Source organism: Rhamphochromis sp. 'chilingali' (genome assembly GCF_963969265.1).
Source record: "Rhamphochromis sp. 'chilingali' genome assembly, chromosome: 1".
Lineage (NCBI taxonomy): Eukaryota > Metazoa > Chordata > Actinopteri > Cichliformes > Cichlidae > Rhamphochromis > Rhamphochromis sp. 'chilingali'.
The window spans coordinates 48263230-48288095 of record NC_137929.1 but is presented as its reverse complement, the minus strand read 5'-3'; the positions used below and the strand labels follow the sequence as shown (position 1 = coordinate 48288095).

Here is a 24866-nt window from a genome sequence, read left to right as displayed (position 1 = left end):
GATTGAAACCTGGCAACAGCCTAATGAATTCCCTCAATGACTCTACTCCATCTTAGTTTGTTTACATCTGTCAACCTCACAATTCGGGAGAGGCGGCGGCCTCGCCATAATTCGCTGAAAGCACTGGAAAGTTCTCCCTGTCTCTGCTCCACCCTCCCACTCATTTGAATACTTTGCAGTACAGCTCCTTGGATCTACTTCCACCATTATATGTGCTGTTTCTCAGCCAACTAAGTCAAATAAGGAATTTTTAAGGAATGACTTTGCTGCGCTTGTCACTCATTTCTGTGTACTTTCCCCAAATTTGATAATTGTTGGGGCGATCGTGGCTCAAGAGTTGGCAGTTCGTCTTGTAATCAGAAGGTTGCCGGTTCGAGCCCCAGCTTGGACAGTCTCGGTCGTTGTGTCCTTGGGCAAGACACTTCACCCACCGCCTACTGGTGTTGGCCAAAGGGGCCAATGGAGCGATATGGGAGCCTCGCTTCTGTCAGTCTGCCCCAGGGCAGCTGTGGCTACAACTGTAGCTTTCCTCCACCAGTGTGTGAATGTGAGAGTGAATGAATAATGGAATTGTACAGCGCTTTGAGGTTCTCGAAAAGCGCTATATAAATGCAAATGCAATCCATTCGTGACTTCAAAATTCATGTGGACAATGATAACATCCCCCTTTCCAGAGATTTTACTTCCTGTTTGGAAAGTTTTGGGCTTCTACAATACATAAAATTTTCTTCTCATTTTAAAGGTCATAGCTTGGATTTGGTCTGCTGTTCTGGCATTACCCCCACTCACTGTAAAGCCCATTTGTTTCCCCAATCTGATCATATGTTTATTTCTTTTAATGTAAATACAACAGCTTCCAAAACCCAATGTATATACTATATACTATATACTATATATATATATATATATATATATATATATATATATATACACTCAACAAAAATATAAACGCAACACCTTTGTTACTGCTCCCATTCCCCATGGGATGGACGTAGAGACCTAAAATTCATTCCAGATACACAATATAACCATCCCTCCCAAACAGTGGTCACAAATCAGTCCAAATGTGTGGTAGTGGGCACATCTGCCATATTGAGATAATCCATCCCACCTCACAGGTGTGCCACATCAGGATGCTGATCTGACATCATGAGTAGTGCACAGGTGTACCTCAGACTGCCCACAACAAAAGGCCACCCTGGAATGTGCAGTTTTGTCTCACAGCAAAATGCCACAGATGCCACAAGCAATGAGGGAGCGTGCAATTGGCATGCTGACAGCAGGAATGTCAACCAGATCTGTCGCCCGTGCATTGAATGTTCATTTCTCAACCATAAGCCGTCTCCACAGGCGTTTCAGAGAATATGGCAGCACATCCAACCGGCCTCACAACCGCAGACCTCGTGTAACCACACCAGCCCAGGACCTCCACATCCAGCAGGTTCACCTCCAAGATCGTCTGAGACCAGCCACCCAGACAGCTGCTGGAACAATTGGTTTGCACAACCAAACAATTTCTGCACAAACTGTCAGAAACCGTCTCAGGGACGCTCAACTGCATGCCCGTCGTCCTCATCGGGGTCTTGACCTGACTCCAGCTCGTCGCCGTAACAGACTTGTGTGGGCAAATGCTCACATTCGATGGCGTCTGGCACGTTGGAGAGGTGTGCGCTTCACGGATGAATCATGGTTCACATTGTTCAGGGCAGATCGCAGCTGAGAATGTCCCAGTTCTTGCATGGCCAGCATACTCACCGGACATGTCACCCATTGAGCATGTTCGGGATGTGCTTGACCGGCGTATACGACAGCGTGTACCAGTTCCCACGAATATCCAACAACCTCGCACAGCCATTGAAGTGGAGTGGACCAACATTCCACAGGCCACAATTGACAATCTGATAGACTCCATGCGACGATGTGTTGCACTGCATGAGGCAAATGGTGGTCACACCAGATACTGACCGGTTCTGGGTCCCCAGACCCCCAATAGCGCAAAAAACTGCACATTCCAGGGTGGCCTTTTGTTGTGGGCAGTCTGAGGTACACCTGTGCACTACTCATGATGTCAGATCAGCATCCTGATGTGGCACACCTGTGAGGTGGGATGGATTATCTCAATATGGCAGATGTGCCCACTACCACACATTTGGACTGATTTGTGACCACTGTTTGGGAGGGATGGTTATATTGTGTATCTGGAATGAATTTTAGGTCTCTACGTCCATCCCATGGGGAATGGGAGCAGTAACAAAGGTGTTGCGTTTATATTTTTGTTGAGTGTATATATATATAATATTCTTCCTCTACCCCCCCCCCCCCCCCCCCCCCATTTTTGCACATGTCGAGGAGCGTGTCAGGCTACATTTCACTGTGTGTTATACTTGTATAACTATGCATGTGACAAATCGAATTTCCCAGAGGAACCCACCCAAGGGATTAATAAAGTTCTATCTAATCTAATCTAATCTAATAAAGATACTTGAACCTTGCACCTGTACTCCTCGTGACATCACATTTAGGAAAATTTGTAATATTAACCATGTTGATCTCTCATCTGCCATGACCTTCCATTTATTCACAGCTCCTCAACCCCCAATGAACTTGGTTCTTACTATGATGTGTTGCGTTTAGCAGTTTCACCCCAGATCTTTTTATTCCTGAGGCCATCAGAGACAACACCAGAACTCAGTAGTTACCTCACAAAACCTTTATTCATCCGCAATCAGTTATGCATCTTCTAGAAGGGAGATGTACATGGCCCGGAAATTACTCAGCAAATATCAACTTCTTTGTCTGTTACAACCAGTTTTATACAAGCAACCCCCCATCATAAAACCCACATAGTGTGTTGTAAATCCAAAACACTGTGTTTGTGTATGTACGAACACGTTAGTGCATGTGTGTGCGTGTGCGTGCGTATGTGTCTCTATATACGTGACTTCCTGCTGGTCATAAAAAGTCATCTCCTCTCACCTCCAAGTCACTGGAAACTAAGACCCCCACTCAGGTATCCCTTGAGGAATTTCCACTGAGCTGTTGGCTTCCCTTTGTTCTACTTTCACAGCCCAGCGTGGGGGAGGGTCCCCTGCAAACCTACTTATAACTTGTGACAGTTGTGAGCCTTTATCACATTCAGGGAGAAGGGTAACAAACTTCCCCTCTCTTTCCTATCTGTTCCATACAGTCCTAGCATCCCCCAACTATGGCTTCCTATTTCCTTTTATGACAGGCAGACCCCCACCGTCAATAAATTCCTCTGTCTCTGCACAATTACACCCACACTAAGGCCTATAGCTAAACCAACCTTGTTGGTTGGTTTAGCTATAGGCTATAGATTTTGTGAGGTAACTACAGTCTCCATAGTTGATGTATTAAATCTTATTCAAAAATCGAAATCATCCGCTTGTCAGCTTCGCCCTCTTCCCACCATGTCAGTTAAAGCTTGTCTTCCCTGATTGGCTCCTCTCATAACTAGTATTATCCACTCTTCCCTTAACACTAGAATTGTTCCTTCATCTTTGAAAACTGCTTCTATCATTCCAATTCTTTAAAAGCCTGGTGCAGATCCCAATAATTTTGATAATCTTCTCCCAATATCAAACCTCTTAAACAGGCTTATTCACTTTAATACAGATCTAACTTGGGGTCAAATCTTGTTTATTTATTTTTTTGTTTTTATTTGGGGTTTTTTACGGTGGCCCATAGAGACAAAGCACGTACAAACTCCAAAACACTTGCAAACTCCAAAACACTTGCAAAATCCAAAACACTTCCAAAATCCAAAACACATGCAAACCCCAAAACACATGCAAATTCCAAAACACAACGGAAGTGCTCCAGGACGCTAGGGGCAGTGTTGAGCTTTTGTTACCTAGTAACTACACAAGCCAGGAAGTACCAATGACCGGATTTGGGCTGTATCCCAATTCAGGGTCTGCAGCCTTAAAGGCCGCATTTTAAGGCCGATTACGGCACAGCGACACGACAAAGGCTGTCCCAATTCAAAGGCTGCTCGAAATGCGGCCCTCAAATGCGTCCTTAATTTCCCTGAATTTTAAGGATGGGCCCAACATATCCCAGATTTCATAGCGCGGTGGTGGTGTGGATAATTTTGCCGAAAAAAACGGCGGAAGCGGAGCCGCCGAAGAGTAAACTTTCAGAAGTAAGTACTGAATATTATGTCACTTATTTATGCACAAATGTTTTTATAATGAAGAACATTAAAACATTACTGTTGGCCACATGTCGGGAAAGTTATGTGATATTAGCGATGTTTGTACTAACTTGGTTTTAAAGCCTTTACTTCAAAATATACGCCGTTCAATAGTTGACTTTAATCTTACAGAGAATGTGATGATTTTATGGATAATTAAAGTCAGTCATATATCCACAAACACAACAGGCTGAAAGTCAGTGATGCTGCTCGGTTTGCAGTCATGAATATCACGGCACAAGCAGGATTCACTGCACTGTTAATGTTAGCTATGTTATATTGCTGCCTCTGTTCGGTGGTGTCGAGCCAAACGGACTTTAACGTGTGTTTGAACGAGCTGACGGTTTACTCGTTAAGCTGAAAGAAAGATGCTTTAATCACAGGAGCCACACATGTGTCCACTGTACCATCTGGGAACTCCTCTTGTTTCGTAATAACACAAACTAAATCCTCCTTCTTTTATGCTGTTTTGTAGCAGTGTATACACCTGAGACTGTCACCTGTCTGTCTGTCCTGCACTCTCTCTCTGTTTCTTTCTCTCTGATTGTGGAATAAAAGTATGAACATTCATTTATAAGTTACACTTGTGTTTGAATCCTGCAGCTTATCACACACTTGATTTCCATGTGTGACAACTGCAAGTGTCCAGAGTGAGGACAGACTGAGGGACCCACTGCTGCACATCATCTGTGAGGCTTTGCACCCCTGATGATCCACCAGGACAAACTCAGCAGTGTGTGAGGAAGAGGAGGAGGAAGAGCCAGCAGCAGCTGACAGATGGAGAGAATAGACAGACTGTTCCCTGTTTGTGAAGGACTGCTAGACAAGTTTAGAATCACTAATTGTCTGTCCTGAATCAGTCTTATTAGGTAATGTTCAAATAATTTTATCCTCCCAGTGTTTTCAGTGTGGGAGAAATTACTCAGGGCCTTCAAGTTACACACTATGAAAGGCAGCAACAAGTTTAACATTCAGAAACCTAAAGTATGTATCAGCAGCAGAATGGAGCTAAAAATAAATGTTTGTTTCAGTTCTATGAAGCTTTGAGTATTTTGGATTAGTAGTACTGCTGTGTTTGTTGCATCATATTGCTGTAATTGTTTATATGCTTTATATATTCTGAGGTAAGTTGATCTATAGTGTTACATCATATTTTATAAGGATGTTATGTGTTTGTATACTTTCTGCCCAGTTTGACCCATTTAGCAGAAGTCAGCCTGTTTAAGGCTCTGATATCTATTCTGTATGACTTAAAGCAGTTATGACATGGTCTGATTTTCTCACCCAATAAAGGAATATTTCATATATCAGTCTACTCTTCATTCTATCAGAAACAGTTATCACAGCTCGTACATTTTCTTTTTATAAATATATGTAAGCATTGAGCCAAATTTATCAATGCCAACATACTGAAGGAACAACATTTGTCTCTTATATATGATACACCTATATATGCACTGTCAAAGATACTTGTCTTTGAGTGAAGATTTAAGGTGATAAGACATATAAATAACTGCAACTTGAATCTGTACTGAGGCTCAGTATTTGGCACAGAGTTCATGTTCACTGCTGTAATAGCTAATAATGATTAATATAATAACTAGAATATTGGCCATATTATATTTACATTACCAAAGTGATATGACTTTAGTCTCATGAACAACATTAGCTAATTGTTATTTACTAACTAATCTTAAATGACTGTTCAGTACAGAAATGAAGCCCAACAATCATGTTTTACTGTCCTGTGGTCTCAGCCTCAGATACTTATCAAATCACACAAAGCTCTTGTAGAAACAAACAAACAAATTAACAAAATATGTTCTCCTTCATTTCTGTCAAACAAAGTTGTATGAGTTTCCAGCGGTTAGTATCATGGTTGCTAGGCAACCTGGGAAGCGAGACGGAGACTAGACCGTCCCATACAGACAAACTTGCAGTTTATTTTGCAAATCGAGCTCAACACTGCCCCTAGCGTCCTGGAGCACTTCCATTGTGTTTTGGATTTTGCAAGTGTTTTGAAGTTTGCAAGTGTTTTGGAATTTGCAAGTGTTTTGGAGTTTGCAAGTGTTTTGGAGTTTGTACGTGTTTTGGAATTTGCAAGTGTTTTGGAGTTTGTACGTGTTTTGTCTCTAGGGGCCACTTTAGTTTTTTGTATTTTAATTTATTTTAATCTACCGTTTTACTGATATCTTTTTCTCTTTGTAAGGTGACCTTGGGTTTTAGAAAAGCGCCCTCAAATAAAATGTATTATTATTATTATTATTATTATTATTATTATTATTATTATTATTATATTAAATTCATATGAATCTCTGCTACACTTGATGTAAGCTAACTCAGACAATGAAACCCCAGCCACTGTGCACCAGTCACACACTGTTGTTTACTTTAAATCGATCACAGTGCAGCAAACTAACCTGTTTATCCTGCACTAACCTGCAACCTTTAAATAGTTGCTGATGTTTGATGAGCTGATAGAAACATCACATTTAAAATTACCTGACACTTAAAAAAACTACCTTTATGCTTGCTTCTCTTCTGTAGCACTAGCTAGTTGCGGAAGTACCATAACTTATGGACACCTGGAGGCAGGCAAAGAACCACAACATCACACTGGAGTCGACTTTCACGACCAAACCTGACACATCCAACTAAAATAACTGGTTTAACTGGTTACTGTATCAGCATTTTACCATTGTGGGGGCATTTACAGTAGGGGGAGGAGACCAGAGACTATAACTGTAGCTGTTGTGTGGAATTCTTTAGATCAGCCTCTAGAATACTGTTAGGCCTAAACTCACAGACTTCGCTTTCTCAGAGACCTGTCACTGTGAATGAAGCAAGACACTCAGAGCTCAATTGGTTTTCTTGCCGGCAAGGGGATGCATCGAGGTGAGCAGTGCTACCACTCGCCCATCCAAGCAACTCCAAACCTGAGTTCCCTCTTTCCCTCTTTTTATTGCGAGCAGTGATCATACATGAATATGCAATTACAAATACACGTGACAGTCTTAAGCAAGCATTTGTGTGAGCAACATCAGTGTCAGTGTGTATGTGTGTGTGTGTGTGTGTGTGTGTGGGGGGGGGGGGGGGGGGGGGGGTCACTTCCTGTCACCATTTATGGCGTGACCCTTTAACGAGTGTGAGCATCTTTCTGAACTATAAAAACAGGAACTTGTAGCTGGTTATACTTGCAGTGGAAATTAGCAAAACTTTAAATAAAGCTTCTAATCGGCTAGAAGATTTATGGTGCACAACCGTATTAGGACACATTGAAGCAATGGTCATGTGACTTCCTCATATTTAGCCCTTGTAAAACATGTCTTTCTTTTGAGATGACAGGAGCTGGCAGGCGCAGTCGCAGTTTCAGTTCCTCTATCTCGCAGAAGTTTTTAAAAGGTTATAAAATGAAACAGTCTGGCAGGTTCAATAGGTCATGTGTTAACAGTTTATAGGCATTTGTTTTTGATCATGCATTCTTCACACGTAAATCATTCTCATTAATGACAATCAATTTCTCCAACAAATACGACTGTATAGGATGCAGTGTGCTGATCTCCAAATGCATTTGTAAGGAAATGATGACACTTGGAAACATCTCTGCATGATCTTTACCAAGACATCGTGTCGATACTGGTAAGATAATTGTTACGGCCGCTGGCCTCAGGTGGCCCCGCCTTCCTCCATGGAATCCACAGTGCTCCAGGACTCACGGGGGATTGGCTGGCCCGGACATATGCCCGCCCCAACTTCATGCGGATCCGAGCCTGTCAGACTACGCACACCATTGGCTGCTGCAGGAGCCTGGAGTACGACGGACAAGTGACACAGCTGTCTGCAGTTATGACTATGACACAGCTGACTGCAGTTACCTGATAGTATAAAAGGCTGAGGAGTCTTCATTCGTCGAGGGACTTGTTGATTTGAACAGACTGTACAGAGAGTCCCTCCCTTTTGCCTTTTGCCTGTGTTTTGTGTTGCCTCCTGCGAGACGTTTAGTAGAGCAGTGCTCTACTGGTGTTATTAATCGTGGTGTTTGTTTAAAGTTTCTCTGCTGCCTAGTGAGTTGTTTCACTAACGGATTTCAGTTGTGTTAATAAACCTTATGTTTGTCTTCCTATCTAACTCCTTGGTCTCTGGGCTCGTTTATGTTACGTCCGCTGCCGCCTAGCAGAGCCGGGTCGTAACAATAATTTTTACTAGAATTTTTCTTTTTAAAGATAATAATCACTGTCTGTGTTGTTTACGTTATGGAGTCTGCTGAGAACTCTATTATATTTTTAGATTTTCTTACATTCAAAGTGCTGGATATGAAAACAGAGCTATTTATATAATTTCTTTGGTACACCTCTGGCATTCGTTCAGTATTTCACCAATTATATTTGTTTTTCAGAAGCTGGCGATCAGCTCCAACCTCAAAGAGCAACTATGGGTCCACATGCACAGAGCTGGGGCCTGACAAAGTTTTACTGTCTGTCTGTCTAGTTTCTAGTTTCTCTGTCTTACATCTTTTCTGTGAACTCTTTCCTTGGAGGATATCAAAAGTGTGAACAACAGCGTTTTGTTCTGTTGACTGTATTTAAAAGAGGTCTGGACTGGGCATCTTCAGGGATGGCTCCCAGTGCCCCCCAACTGACATCTGTCTTCATGCATGAAATAAAGATGTTGTTACTGCTACTACCATGTCAGCAGGCTTGACTAATTAAATTTCCATGACAGAGGTAATATATTTTTAATTTTAGATCAGAATTCTTTACTGTAATGATCGTAGTGCATACATGCGTGTATGTCTGTATGTGCTCCTTAACAGGTGGGCAATCCTTATGCTTTAACAACAAAAGCAGGTCATGAAGAAAAAGCTTATATTTCGAAATCCATGACATGTATACGGGTAAAAATATGCAGGTCGTCCATCAATAGTTCATATCAAACTGTGACACAGAGCAAGAGCAACAAAAGACTTATCTCAACTTAAACTGAGAAAGAGCTGCTTTTTGAGATTCAGAAAAAAATGCACAAATTTGAGAAATAATATTGCAGCATGTTCTGTTAGTACAGTACGTGCAATTTCACGAAAAGTTGCATCAGCTGTGATGTAACAGGGCTGACGAAAAAAATCATCCTTCCCTCTTTGTATAACCAGCTTTTTGTCATGGCATTGGGTCTGTGACTCAGTGTTTATGTGTTTTGGGGTTTTTCCAATATTCTTCGATTTTGTGTCATTCGTGGATTTGGTTCTCGCATTGTTTGGTCTTATGTTACATTTAGAATTTCTAGTTTTTAGTTTTCTGTCACTGTGCCAACCTTGTGTTACATGTTTCTCTTTTTGTTCTCTTGTCTACATCTTCCATGTTCTCTATGTGTCCCCAGTCAGTTATGTGTCCAAGTCTGTTTCTCCCTTGGTCTGAGTGTCAAGCTTACGTATCTTAGTCCTCGTCTCCATATTTGTTGTGTTTCCTGTTTAATTTGATAGTTATATGTCCTGTGTTAAGTGTAACCAGTTTTGCATTAGTAATTGAACCACTCTCAGTAGCTTTAAAAATGGTGAAAGGATTAGGAGGGATTGATAGATGGGGTATAAAACATCAGGTGTCGCTTTATGCAGATGGTTTGCTTCTTTATGTGAATGATCCTCTACTAAATATCCCACACATTTTATCAGTATTAAATTCTTTCTGATATTTATCGGGATATAAGCTTAACATCTCCAAAAGCGAATACTTTCCACTTAATCAAATGGCTGCAGACATACCTACATCAACTATACCCTTTCAAATGGCTAATTCGGGGTTTAATTATCTCAAAATTGCAATTTCACGATCTCTGAGATTAATGCGGGAACAGAATATTACTTTACTTACAATGAAAGTTAAGTCTGATCTTCAAAGATGGAACTACCTACCGCTGTCTTTAGCTGGTAGGATTCAAATGATTAAGTGAATGTAAATGCAAAGCCTGTATGCTTATATTTAAATGTTAATATTTATTCTAATTCACTTCCCTTTCAAATAATTATTGTTGATAATTTTGTTTTTAAGACGATTTTTTTCTTTTTTCTCATTCACACTCATCATCTCACTGCCTGCATCCTCGAATGTTTAAGCTACAGACCACAAAATATGAGGACCACATTTACTATTACACATTGGCTCTAATTAATAATTTGCTAATGAGTTGTTAGAGTTAAGTGTTTATGCACTGTGTCTTATTGGCCCTTTTAGATTTATGTGATCTGACGCTGGATCCAAACACAGCACAAAGGAACCTCAAACTGTCTGACGACAAGAAGGAGGTGACACATGTGAAAGAAGACCAGCTGTATCCTCATCATGATCATAGGTTTGATCAGTGGCCTCAGCTGCTGTGTACCAACAGTCTAAGTGGTCGCTGTTACTGGGAGGTTGAGTGGAGTGGAGAGGTTCATGTTGCTGTAGCTTATGGAGGAATCAGAAGGAGAGGAGAAGAGGCAGGTTTGGAAGGACGTACCAATCCTGGAGTCTCTACTGTCATGATAATATAGGTTACTATGGAAATCATGATTACATTGGAAGAGCCATCCCTCTTCTCCCCTCAGCTCTCTCTCACAAAGTAGCAGTGTATGTGGACTGTTCTGCAGGAACTGTGTCCTTCTACAGTGTCTCCTCTGATAAACTGATCCACCTGCACACCTTCAACACCACCTTCACTGAACCTGTATATGCTGGGTTTAGAGTGAAGCCTGACTCTAGTATCCACCTCTGTGCTGACTCACAATAATGAACTTACTGTGGTGTTTCATACTTTTTCGCACTTAACTATTGTAAATGTTAAATCTATCAGGTAAATTGTCTCATACATTGTACATATATTAGTTTGATTTGCAGTCCAGAGATTCTCCTGAAAAAAATGTCTTTTATCATCTTATTGTTTGAGGTGCCTATTTTTCAAGAGCAGTTATCAGTTTCTACTAATATGTTACATTTTAAATACCCACAGGACTAGCTGCAGGCTTTAAATATTTTGGGTTTGGGCTTCTTTAATTTTTTACATTGCATAACTATACATTTGTTTTTCTCTCTCTTGTTATGCAAATTCAGTAACAAGTAATTCCTGGAAAAAGGCGATATAACCACCATGTGACCAGTTTTCTCAACAGTTGATCCAGATGGTTCTGGATTCATAAGTACTTTATTCATCTGTGTCTATTCAAATGTAGCTTCAAACACTTTAAGTTAACTTAAAGAAGTCCTGACGCTTTTTTTCCCAAGCTCTTTAGACTACGATGACCTGGATGACTGAAAACCTTCACAGACATATTTCTTGACTTATCAGAAACTGTTTTACAATCTCTGAGTTAGATTTTTTATTTTTATTTTTTGGAGGGGGGGCTTCTATGTATAAAAATACAATCCCGAATTGTAACAGAAAAGGGAAGGTGAAGAAAAAAGAAATAAGATGTAAACAGTGAGATTTTTTTCTTGTTGACTTGTTGCATATGAAACAAACACTGAGACAGTGTCAGTGTATAAGGTGTGTTGACTTCTCCCATGTATATATGTGTGTAATTAACTTTAAACCTTTGTCAGTTTAAATATTCTCCAATTGAATTTAAAATCAGCTGTTTTTTTTTAAACAAATGAAAAAGGACTGTTCATCTGTTAATGTGTTGCAATGTTTATATAAAACAATAAAATGAAACTGTTTATATCAGGATAAACTGTACACTGTGTTCAGAGAAGGAACAGAGGAAAAAAACAGACAGCAAGATGTTTTTAAAGTGTCTTTGTAAACATTTATACAACAAGTGTATTTATAGCATACAGGTATGCTGCAGGTATGAAACATTACATTATAAATTTTCTGTACAGTATATTAGAGTCGAGACCAGTCTTACTTTTACGTGGTCTTGGTCTTGTCTTGGTCTTGGATCCCTCGGTCTTGTCTTGGTCTCGCTGTCTCGGTCTTGCTTTCTCAGATCGACATAGTGGTCGGGAGATTTGGAGTCAACAGTATCCATGACACACAACGTAACGTTCGATAACGTGTCACCCGCAAAATCTTCAGCTCTAACGATGTGTTCACACCGAACGCGATAGACGCGACCAAAACGCACCAGATACCCCTAACTTGACGTGTGCACATTCGCACCTCGACGCGTGTCCAACGCGAATCATTTGCGCATCAAAATATTCAATTTTGACGCGCGTGAACTGGAAATGTGGGAGGAAGTAGTGCCAGACGGTATGTTTGCAAGATGGCAGCTATCGAGCTAGCGTTTGAAGAGAGAGTCTCCCTTCTCTATTTACTATGGAGAGCAGAGCAGCGGCGTAAAGGACGTCCTCGCCGTACCTGGGTTCATCAGGTCCTCCTGAAGTGTGAGCGGTTTGGTGAGTTTCACCACTTGCTCCCGGAGCTGCGCCTGGATAACGGCCGCTTTCAGCAGCACCACTGTCTTTCCCTTGCCCAGTTTGAGGAGCTGCTGTCCCGCGTAGGTTCAAGCATCGCCCGCCTAGACACCAACTACAGGCAGTCAATCCCACCTGCAGAGCGCCTGTCCATCTGCCTGAGGTTAGTAAAAGTATTTAATACGGTAGTCCTTTATTGATACCTGTGCTAATATATGCTAAACTATCCGTTTATACACTGCTGACATGGATGTAGTATTCTATCAGCGAATGCCGTTGGTGTTTACTGATAGCAAACTGTGGTACGGAGACGACTGTTTATAATATTTCTAGTGATACTCAAAAGCTCTCATCAAGTCCCGATTTAATTCGATTTATGCTGTTATCAGTGTTTGCATTGATAGCATGGCTGTGGTGTCATATCAGTGTATGCTCTCGGTGTTTGCTGATATCAAACTGGTATGAGGACTACTCTGGGTTAATCTTTGTAGTGATACTCACTCCTTTTTTTTCTTTAGACCTGGTTTAATTCTGGTACAGAACCAGTTGAATATTTGTATATAATCTCTGCAGCTGTCAGACTCTATAACAGGGGTCACCAGCCTTTTTTAAAACTGAGAGCTAGATAAAATTGTGCACAGTTAATCTTTAGTTATATTATAATAACAATTCTGTCTTGATATGCTGTCTTATCACAGGTTAATTTTTCAAAAAAGTTCTGGGTCGTGTAGCAGCCAACAACTCCTCCAGAGAGGCTGTCCTGGTCAAGAAGAAGTTCATGGCCCACTTCTCGGCAGAGGGAGCAGTGTCTTGGCAGCCAAAAGAATAGCCTGTTTGAAGACCCACTGACTTCCCCACAACCCTGCCTTTTAAAAATTTTCTTAATAAATGGAGGTCTACTCCAAAATAAACTAACCTCTCTTTATTCTCTTAAATAATTGATCTTCACTATGTTCCTATATAGTAGTATATTTTTTCATTAGTATAACATGAAATCAATTCTACATGTGTCAAGCTGTGTGCCAATATTTGCTGTGTAGTAGAACTGAAGCATAAGTCATTACAAAAATTTATTTCAAATAATATAAAATTCTCAAACAGAAAAACATTAAACATAAATATATAAAATATAACTATTTACAGAGAGACAGGAATAAAAAGGACCCAGCTTAAAGTGGAAGAGCCTCAGGGGGAAGGAGGAGAAGAATAAGAACATTGTTTCTGCCCTGGAGAGCCTGCTGCCTCATCAGAAAACTACTGATTGCTGGGGTCCAATGTTTCCAAATTTAACACAGCTGTGCTGTTTTCAAAAACTAATTTATAAATTTGAAATTTTACAATTGTCTCGTGTGAGTCGGCATTGCTCTCAAGAGCAGGAACAAGGCTGAGGAGGAAATGTTCCGTTGGAGACTGGCATGGCCTCTTCAGGGACTCCAGGATGGCCAGCTCCACTGCTGATGGACCGTCCTGGGACCTGTCCCTCGTTCGCCTCGGCACTGTCCTTCTCTGTGGGCCTGTAAAATACAACACAAAACAACACAAAGAAATGAGAAGGCTGCTACTAGATTTTCATTTTCAACATTGAAAAAAAAAACAGGATATAAACAGATTGGTTGTAGATATTTAGTAAAGGTGATCACAAGGGAATCCAACAATCCATCGTGAGTAAATGCTTCGAGAAGCTGGTCAGGGACTTTGTTTGCTCTTCACTACCCGACTCACTGGACTCTCTACAATTCGCATACCACCACAACAGGTCCACTGATGATGCCATAGCCCTGACACTACATACTGCCCTGTCACACCTGGAGAAGAGAGACACGTATGTGAGAATGCTGTTTGTAGATTACAGCTATGTAGCATGTAGGCATTCATGTGCTCGTGCACATAGACACAGAGAGTTTGCAGCACACCATAGGGGGGTTTTATGATGGGGTCACTTCTATAAAACTGTGTTTCACAGACAAAGGGGTGAAGATTTTTGCAGAGGGACACCGGCCTCGTCTTCCCTTCTAGAAGTGCATGCTTAAATGAAGATGAATAAAGATGAATAAAGATTTTGTGAAAATGAGTCCTGTTATGAGCCCTTTAGTATTGCCACCATGTTCCCTCTAATTTTTCATGTGTCTGAGCGAACACACAAACTCCCTGAGCGGTCCCGTGGACCACTGTGAGCAACAGCAGACGTGTGACTGTGGTCACGCCAGCAGTGAATCCATCCAAGTTACATGGTTTATTAAAATAATCAAATTACAGCATTTACATTTATGTTAGACTACTTTTAATTAACTGCTTTAGCCCACTTACAATGAAAATTAAAAAAAAAAAATAGTTCATGACCTGTGTAGTATGTTAACACTATTGGAAGTAAAAATAACTTGAACTCCAATTTTCAAAACACAACTTTCTTTTTTTTTTTTTTATAAAGCTCTGACTTGTATTATGAGTCTGTGGTGTGGTTGAGAGTCCTGTAACTCTCTGTCTGCAAATACAGTTTATAATGACCAATGTTGGGCAATTAATTACATAGTTACTTCTTCAAAAATGTTATTGAGTTTTGCAAACAACAACGTTTTTTGCAGCTGTTTATCAAAAAATGCAGCCAAGGCATTTTTTAAATAAACATTTCAAACTATTTACAGAACAATCCGGTGTTCTGCATCAAATTTGATGCCACACAAATTATTTGTGCCACTCCAAAACAACACACTAACTTTAGACTCCAAACAAACGTCGCAAATCTCTCATATCTCAAAACACCGCTGTCACTTCTAAAACCTCCCCCCCCCCCCCCCCCCCCCCCCCTTCCTAAACAACTAAATGCCATGTTTCCATATCATTTTTTTGATTGGTCGACATAGTACATTTTTCCAACAATAAGAAAGGGTGGGGTTATTTTTGGTTTTGGTTTTGCAGGCGGAGAGAGAGCTTTCCTTATAAAACGCAGTTTTTACCGTTTCTTCCTGCAGTAAATATAAATACAATCAATGGCAGTATTCAGGAAAACAAAGAAACAAACATTGCATATATATATATTATAACTGCTCCTGAAGGTTTTTCATGTTCGAAGTAGAATAAAGGGCCATGCTCCAACTGATGTTCAGCCAGTATTTTAATCTTCTTTTCACCAGCAAACACCGTGAAAAACTATGGTGAAATGATCAATGAAAAACACGGATATTACATCAGCAGAACAAAAATTACAACTCAAATAAAACATACACACGAAGTAAATGCACCAACATACCGTGTGCGCCTTTCTACTGAACATTCATGAGCAATTGTAGTCCATATCTTCTATATTTCCACCCTTTACACAGGCCAGCATTCTCTTTCTGGCTCGAGCCTTCAGTCTCTGGTGACACGTGCGCTTAATTGAGCCTCACCCCAAAGCATGCGCACCACAAAGCGCCACACTCAGGCCCACCAGTAGGTGGCGACAACACAACATGAATCCAGATTAAATACCAAATTTTGAACATTGCAATCACATAATAATTACATTCCAATGCGACAGCTACATATATTTTTTATCATAACTCTGGTTTCACATGCCTATCAACACAATTTAAAAACTGTTATAAAGTCCACACATCAAGTGTACTTGACTCTGCTGTATGCTGTGTAAATGTGACTTTTGAGCTGGGTGAAATCCGTGAAGCAGAAATAATATTTTATTTTAACATTGCATTGCTAATCATCGGTTGTGGCCAATCAAATTGTATGGTCCGACTATAAATAGTAGCTGCTATTTTGATTCATTTATTTATTTATTCATATTTATTTTTGGTTGATTAAGGCTGTTCGTACTACTGGTATGTTTGTGGAGTCGGATTAACCACAGAGGAGTATTTGATTTCCCGTTTCGCGTCTATTAATAAGTTGTGTTTTTACTCTGAAGGCCTAAAGTAGAGGTGACTGGGTGCCCTGGTGGTGGGATATTCCGTGGTTCGTGATTATTTATGCATTCGCCCACTGGTAATCCAGGCTCTGAATCAGTTAACAGTACACGTGCAAATACATGATTGCATCTTCTGATGTCTGTTTTAAATAGCTGTCAATAAATTCGTTATTTTACTCCCAATCACGGCTCTGGCTCAAGTGTTACAAACCTTAGAAACTATGTAAATGAACAGGAAGGCACTAACTATAGTTATATAGTTCATTTGCATAGTACATAGTATCTATAGATACTGTCTGTGTGAAACTCCCAGGTTGGCGTAGTCGGGTTTCCCCTGTGACTGTAAAGCTTTAAGCTCCCGATCGCCACAACACCATATTTGTGTTTGCAGAATCTGATGGATTCTGGTCAGCTGTACATAGATAATCCTGACAATATACAGTAAACCCGAGTCTTAAAAAAACGGAATTAACTGAATTTGAATAAATAATAAACAAATTTATTCACCTGTGTTTGAGCCTCAGGCATGGCACCATGCCCCTCCCATGTTTTAAATGTACGTTAGAATAGCATGCATCGTCTTGATGCATTCTCAATCATCCAGGAAAGTAAATCTCCAAAAGTTGATTCTGTTCATCTGGACGTAGCGTTTTGTGGGAGAAACGTTTCGTCACTCATCCAAGTGACTTTATTAGTCTCAGCTAACTGCAGGTTTCCAATCTTATAAACAGTACATTTGCATAATGACTGAAACCAGCCCACTGAAGGAACAATGGGCTGGGAGGTCAGTTCCTTAATCATAATTATGCAAATTCTCATGACCATTGATCAACACCACTGACCAAAACCCACTGATCAAAGACCACTGATCAGTGCATGCATCAACACAATAAGTGAGCGGGAGGAGTGAGGCGTGGGGTCTTCACACACCCCCATTCTCTGTTCGCCATCTGGGGCAGGGGCTAGCCGTTTGGTCGGTGTCTGGGCTAGTGGGCTGACAAGACTGACACACTTTGTACAGTTACATCATAGTCACTGGTTACAACACATAGTGCCCCTCCCCTGCGACCCACGCACCCACACACACAGCAGCACTAACGAGGTAAAGTCCCTTCGCATGGTGGTAAAACAGGAAACGTAAAATACAGCTTTATCGGTTTGTTTGTTCTGTCTCCAAACAGAAACCGTGAAAATCAACAAAGCAGCATTATTAAACATGAAACCTATGACAGAAATATAGGCTACTCATGTGACTCCTCAAACAACTTACACGTTTCTAAGACAAACCAAGATTATTATTATTAGTAGTAGTAGTATTAGTATTATTGTATTGTATATTATTTATTGCTAGTTTCGTTTCGTTTTTGTATGGTCTGGCATAAGCATTTCACTGCATGTCGCACTATGTATGATTGTCTATGTGACAAATACAAATTGAATAAAATTTTAACTTTTAGATTTGATCTAAAATGGACCAGGAGAACAAGTTGATTTGAATAATGTGTTCATTCGTTTGTTCTGTTGCGGTGCATCATAAAGGTGAGCTGTAAATGTAGCACATAAAACACTTTTCAAAAAATAAAGAATTATTTAAAATATTGTCAAACTCTGTTGCAGATTGTTCAGTTAATATATTTAAAACAGATGACGTTCATCACGCTGTACAGATCGTGTTTGATTGTGTGTGTTGGGCATTTTGCACACTTTTGTCACAAATATAAACATTTTTTAAGGAAACAACGACGAAAAGTTTTCATGAGACGGTTGCTTTACTTGCAAAAGATAACAGTGCATATTTGCATGTACACATATGGATGTCTTACAATTTTTCTACAATGTTTTCATCTTATCTATATTGTTTTTATTATATTATCCCTCTGTCCAGCACTTTGAACGACACTTGATGTCTTTTAACTGTGCTATAAAGATGACTTGACTTGACAATAGAGAAACGAGGAAGCGGTGTCCTTTGCCTCATTCTATTCTCATCCATAACCCGCGTATTTTTGTTCTTTTGGTTTCTTCCGCGTTTGGAGCCATGTGCAACTTGACGTGCAGTCTGAGCTCTGGAGAAGCAGGAATGTGGATTGTACCGCAGATATCCGGTTAAAACCTTTGGGAGAGAGATCAAAGTTTTGTTTTTGTATTTGATACCGCGTTGGTTCTGCGGAAAGAAAGACACGATAGTAAGTACATTTGTGCAGAGGTTTGTTGCATCATTCAGTGTTATGCGATCTCCTTATTTTCCCCGCACTCATCTTCAGATCAGAAATAGGTCCGACATGTTTGTTCACATTTTTTAGTTTTGGTCCGGGCTGCTGCATAAAAACAGAAACACATCGACAACATTCCGCCGAATTAATTCCATATTAGACTTCAAACGCACTAAATAATTTCTGAAGCAGAATCGGCTGGAATACGAAAACATCTACACAACTAAATAAATAGTGGTTTGCAGTACTCGATTTGCACTAATTTGCATTAGCAGTAACAATAAGTGAGCGGGAGGAGTGAGGCTGGGGTCTTCACACCCCCCCGTTCTCTGTTCGCCATGTGGGGCTAGCCGTTTGGTCGGTGTCTGGGCTAGTGGGCTGACAAGACTGACACACTTTGTACAGTTACATCATAGTCACTGGTTACAACACATAGCAAGGGCGTAGATTTGGTTTTGGCATTGGTGGGGACGGATAATTCAACCACTGAACCCTGCCCTGTTCCTTTTTTCCTTTTTGTCGCTTCTTGAGAAAAAAGAAAAAAAAAAGAAGAAATATACTTGCCTACATATGCTATTCTTCATGCTTTTAAATCATTTAAAATTACAGTTCATAGTTTTATATGTGAATTATATGTTAAATTACTATTAAACAAATGACTGACTAAGTATTTTAGGCTTTAGTTTACTTCAGCCATATTCCATATCAATCAGGTATCATACAAACATAAAAATAGCTTCAAATACAGTCATGACAATAAAAGAATATGACTTTAAGGACTTAACAACATTAGTTCAGTTATAGTGCACCAACATCTCTAACACATTAGCACTAAGGGAACACTGAATAACCTGGTAGTTTTTGTCCATAAAACCACTTAGCTACGATTACCACAAAAGATCTCTCGGCAAAACGATGCAACATTTTAGGCACAATATTGCCCCGATCAAATCAGTGAGCTGGGATGTTTTATTCTCAACATGAACTACTGTTACAGCAAAAGACATGGACTACTGGTGTCCCACACAACAACTCAATGTCCATGTGAAGGAGCCAAACACACGCCTGCTCCTCTTGTTAACTGAGATAAACTGCTGGCATATTTGTTTTACATCTATACTGTCCAGTCTCTCCTGGTGGACATGGCATACATCAGGATTGTTTAATCTCATTTGAGTCATTGTTGACCTTAGCCATCTTTTTAGTCTTGTGAGAGCACTGAAGCTTCTTTCAGCCTCAGTACATGCGTTTTATCCTCAGATTAAAATTATTGTGTGCTTGATGTGCCTCACCTTTGGCCCTGGCTCTTCCCCTCTGACTGCACTAGGACATATTGCTACCTGATAAAATAACACATGGATTCGTGCCATATAAAAAGTGAGACATGTCAATTCAGATTCTTTGTCAAATATACACTAATGAAACAATTTAAGATAAGATAAGATAGAACTTTATTAATCCCTTACATCAGCAGCCTAACAATTGTCATGATAATAAATACTAGTTAATCTATAGCACCAAATCATCAGTCAGTCACCTGTGAACTCACCTCTTCACCTCTGTCCGAGCTACAACATGGCAGAGCTGCCTCTGTCACCTGATGAATAACAGTGAGCCATTCCACATACATGCAGTCACACATGTGCTTCAAATACAGTCATGAACCACCAAGTCATCATCCAACTTCACCTGTGATTCTTGTATCACCATTACTCCACCACTACACCGTTATTAAAACAATTTGTGCAAAGTGCACTCCAAGGTGGAATATTTGCAAAATCATGACTACCTCATGATATTTTGTCTCAAAAATGAACCCTATGAATATGCCAGCACCATTAGGATGAAATTATTGTGGCACCAACATTTTAACGTTAGACACATACTTTTAACAGCCTCTGTAAACTAATATCCTGGCTTGCTCGAGGCTGCCGTTTTCTCTGACAGTTTCAATCAAAATTGGAAATGCTACTGTGGGAGACTGAGAGAACTAATAGTGCTGCCTGTTGTGCAGTTAGTTTCCAAAACACGTTATTTATGGTTACATACAATTTCAGACTGATGTGGGCCAAAGCCTAGCATAGCCTGTAACGTTATTATGAAGGACACATTTTATGAGTGAACTTGAGTTTAAGTGACTAACAGGTTTCTTTGAAAAATACTTTAAATATAAATTTCGTAACTGAAGTCAGTGAATTCCATGTTGATGGCAACTGTAATTTCAGGAATAGAAACAGCATGAAGATTGAAGTGTGAGCATAAGATTTAAAAACTATACTAAGAATAAGAATAAAGGAGCGAGCTCTTGGTGTGAGTGAGGTGGCTCTGAAAAGAGCCGTTGTTGGTAGGAGAGCGTGCAGCTTAAGCTCTCTCTCCGCGGATGCGGCGAGCCAGCTGGATGTCTCTGGAAGCGCAGGTCGGTGTTGAAGTCCTGAGCGATCTCGCGCACCAGGCGCTGGAAGGGGAGCTTGCGGATCAGCAGCTCGGTGGATTTCTGGTAACGGCGGATCTCTCGGAGAGCCACGGTACCAGGCCTATAACGGTGGGGCTTCTTGACGCCTCCGGTGGCCGGGGCGCTCTTACGGGCGGCCTTGGTGGCCAGCTGTTTCCTGGGGGCTTTACCGCCAGTAGACTTGCGAGCGGTCTGCTTGGTTCGTGCCATTCTTCCTCACGTTCCTTTCTCTGTGATAAGAGCAGAAAATGTAGCGAACAGAGGAGACTCGCTGCTCTTAAAGTGTGTGACTGGCTGTGACGCGGTGCCGCTCCGGCTCGTGATTGGTGACGGGCTCCATGTGGAGCATCGCCCCGCCTCGGTGTGTGCTGCTCATTGGAGAAAAGTGCATTGAATTTGCGCGCTGCCGCAAGCCTCTCTGCGATTGGTGCGTGACGAATCCGCCCGCGCTCTGCGGAAATATAAGCGAGGCTTTGAGCTGATCGGACCACATTTTCTCTTAGTCTCGATACTACGAAGAAAGCACTGTGATGTCCTGGTTTTCCAGCCCGGTGTACAGCCGATACTGGCAGCACTATTGGCAGGCCATGGCGTGGCATCAGAGGCACAGGCGCGCCTACAGAAAGGCCTTGCAGGCTGCCTACGGCCCCTGCTGCTACCAGGAGGAGGGCCCCTGTGACTGGCCTCGCTATGCTGACTGGAGCTCTGCAGAGAGCAACAGGGAAGACAAGGAGGACTATGCAGAGAAAAGTAGCTCTGAAAGCGAGATTGAGTGTGATGTGAGCAACATGGAGATCAGCGAGGAGCTCCGGCAGTACTTTGCCCAGACTGAGTGACACAGGGAGGAGCTCAAGAAGAAGAAGAAGGCGGAGCAGCAGGGCAGCTACATGCCGGCCGATCAGGACCTACACAGCTTCTCGTTGCGGAGCAGTGTTGCCCCTCCCTTGGAGAGACTCGGCGAAAGACGCACGGCCGAGATGAAGAAGCTGTACGGCGGGGATGCGGCCAAGATCATGGCCTTGGAGGCGGCGATGCAACTCAATTTTGAAAGAAACTGTGACCTGAAGCAGCCTAAGTACTGGCCCGTGATCCCGCTTAAGCTATGACACCATAAACAGTTTGATCTGGAGAAGATCCATGACACCGTAAACAGTTTGATCTGGAGAAGATCCATGCTCTGATCCCTCTGTGAGCTGCTGATGTAGAACTAACAGGTTTAGGAAGTTTGAAGTTATTTCAAGGAAGAAAACAAAACTTCTGCTTGGCCAAACACAAACATCCCCGACCTGTCGGCTGCTGTTCCATATTAAAAACCTCTGGCTGTGGCAGTACGAAACACCTCATCGAGGTTTACCCTACTGCATAAATTGGTTTTTAATTTATGGCATGAAACACCAGCACTTAGTCCCCCAAAACATCCTGTTGGTTTGGCGCTAAAAAGTGAGAAGCAGCGTGAGCTGAGGGTCAGAGTTGCAGTAAATTTGGGATAGCTCAGCAGGTAGAGTGGTGGTGGCCCCATGATCGGAAGGTCGGGGGTTCGACTCCACTGAACGGCTATAGAGGTACCCCTGAGCAAGGTACCGTCCCTACACACTGCTCCCCGGGCGCTGCATTGGTGGCTGCCCACTGCTTCACTGGGTGAATGGGTTAGATGCAGAGGAACTATTTCCCTATGGGGACTAACACGCACACTTTACACTTTACTTTACAGGTAATGCAAATGTATTCAAACAGCCTGCGCCTGTGTTTCCTCCTAATCTTTTTGTTTACCCTCTGGCTCGGTGATGTTTCATGCTGCAGTAGCTCCTCTTATGCCTGTCAACTTAGTTTAACCACAAAAAACATTGTCCTCCCCGTCCTCCCCTTCCCTCCCCTCCCTGTGTTCAGATTTGGGAGCGTTCCTGCATGGCTGCCTCTGCCTACACAACAAGAGTGATTTGTTGTTGCTACTTCTAAAGTGCGGTTCTCCGATTCTGACATTTCACTGGCTTCAAAGCCACTCGTGTGAGTTCTCTGGGGGAGGGGGGTGTTGACTATTCTGTTTTATCTTGTTTGTGTTTGCACCAAGCTGCTCCATTTTTTTTTAAATGGGAGGATGTGTATTTTATATGATTTCTGTTTGTAATAAAGTGTTTTCTGTCCACATGAAGGAAAGAGAAAAAAAAAAAAAAGCAAGACTGGAGGCTATCGGGGACGGTACTAGGACTGCAGGAATTAAGAGTAAAGATCCCTTTCTCATGATGAGACTGTCCCGAGCAGAATATAAAGAGAGAGTGCGATGGACTGAAAAACTGAGACCTACACGCCGATGCATGAAGATACTGAAGGACAAGTTTCCAAGTCACTCGCAGTCCACTCTTCTGAGCATCTACTCCCTGGAGTACCAGAAATGGATCAAAAGGACATTCTCAAGACACCATGTGCCGGATGTTATTGAAAGCTACTACCAAAGGTATCTGAGTGAAGCCAAGGCACAGCCTACTGCTCCTGTCCTGCTTGAATTGGCCAATGAGGTGGATCTGTCTCCTGCGCTGATGGCTCGTATCATCCTGGACAGGTTCCTTCAGGGCCAGGATGGTGGAATGCAATCTAAATCAGTCCTCAACAGCATGCTGAAGGAGCCATCTTTAATTCCAGACCAAATTTTGGCCAGTAATGTCTACCAATGCACAATAAATGACTGCTGTTATGGACCGCAGGTAGACTGCATCAAACACGCCATAGGCCATGAGCATGAAGTGCTGCTCCGGGAAAAACTGAAGGAGAAGAACCTTTCCTTTCTGGATGAAAACCATCTGAGAACTATGGGCTATGACAAAACACCTGATATCATCCTGGAGGTTCCAGTTGCTGTGGAAGGACACATTGTACACTGGATTGAGAGCAAAGCCTCTTTTGGAGATGATCAAAGCCATCAAACCTATCTCAATGAACAATTCTGGAGCTACTGGAACAGGTTTGGTCCAGGCCTTGTGATCTACTGGTATGGCTTTATTGGAGACCTGGATTGCCAGAGAGACAGAGGTATCCTACTCAAAGACTGCTTCCCTACAGACATTGTCACCCTGTGCCATGCCACGCAACAAGACCGATCACCTGAGAGCCAGAATAAAGACAACGAATGAGAAAAGATCAGAAGCAAGAATAAAACCAAAGTACAGATGAAAGAATGAATGGGAGGAAAGAGGGAAGAGACTGTACAGATTTTGATATATCGTTCACATTTCTTCTGTTTTTTCACAGCCGTACTTTGCAGTAATGTTTTCTTTAAACTAAGCACAGGAAGGAGTGACTGTCCAAAATGGGTTTCAATGTTTTTGCACGGTTTCTTTGCTTCAACATGCATGGAATATTTGATGCAGATTTATTATTTAATATATTCTTTTTAAATTTGTGTGTTGCATGCTTTAGGTGTGTTGTGTTTTGTTTTTTTGTTTTTTTTTTAATTATCCCTATTTGCTGTGACTGCACTTTGCAAAGCCCTGGTCATGTCCTGTATTCCTGTTCTCTACATCTCAGACTACAGATCTAGTTCATTAAATGAGTAATGTGATAATAAAAATGAAATGGTTGAAATGATTCTAACGATAATCCACAGGGTGTATTGAAAAAAGTGTTTTATAAGAAATTGTTATCCTGTCTGTTTGCTTTTTTTTTTTTTTTTTTTTTTGGTTAAGGAAAAGATGTCCGGTGTCAG

General features: G+C 41.4%; 3 protein-coding genes and 1 pseudogene across 8 annotated transcripts in view; 3 read left to right on the top strand and 1 right to left on the bottom strand.

Moving 5' to 3' along the window:
- The window catches only part of LOC308401547 (uncharacterized protein), a 201331-nt gene that overhangs the window by 51690 nt on the left and 124775 nt on the right, over nucleotides 1-24866 (top strand). The gene's annotated exons all lie outside the window — the stretch shown is intronic.
- LOC308401336 (CDAN1-interacting nuclease 1-like) lies at nucleotides 18569-24734 on the top strand. Of its 5 annotated transcripts, none has more exons than XM_080889502.1 (2): nucleotides 18569-18690; nucleotides 23057-24734. In XM_080889502.1, the coding sequence occupies exon 2, from the start codon at nucleotides 23257-23259 to the stop codon at nucleotides 24292-24294; it is 1038 nt and encodes a 345-aa protein (XP_080745628.1). In that variant the 5' UTR covers nucleotides 18569-18690; nucleotides 23057-23256; the 3' UTR covers nucleotides 24295-24734. The 5 variants fall into 5 exon arrangements, with proteins under 5 accessions (XP_080745628.1, XP_080745629.1, XP_080745630.1 ...); XM_080889503.1 differs by lacking the exon at nucleotides 18569-18690 and adding an exon at nucleotides 22112-22244; XM_080889504.1 differs by lacking the exon at nucleotides 18569-18690 and adding an exon at nucleotides 22313-22746.
- Nucleotides 20990-21379, bottom strand: LOC308408369 (uncharacterized protein; the record flags this gene model as incomplete). Its single annotated transcript, XM_080900566.1, has 1 exon — nucleotides 20990-21379. The coding sequence occupies one exon, from the start codon at nucleotides 21377-21379 to the stop codon at nucleotides 20990-20992; it is 390 nt and encodes a 129-aa protein (XP_080756692.1).
- Nucleotides 21682-22303, top strand: LOC308401631 (gem-associated protein 8-like; annotated as a pseudogene). Its single transcript has one exon. The product of its transcript is annotated as a gem-associated protein 8-like (transcript).

Coding starts and splice junctions, on each gene's coding strand:
- LOC308401336 (XM_080889502.1), top strand. CDS start 23,257: ATGGGAGGATGTGTATTTTATATGATTTCTGTTTGTAATAAAGTGTTT.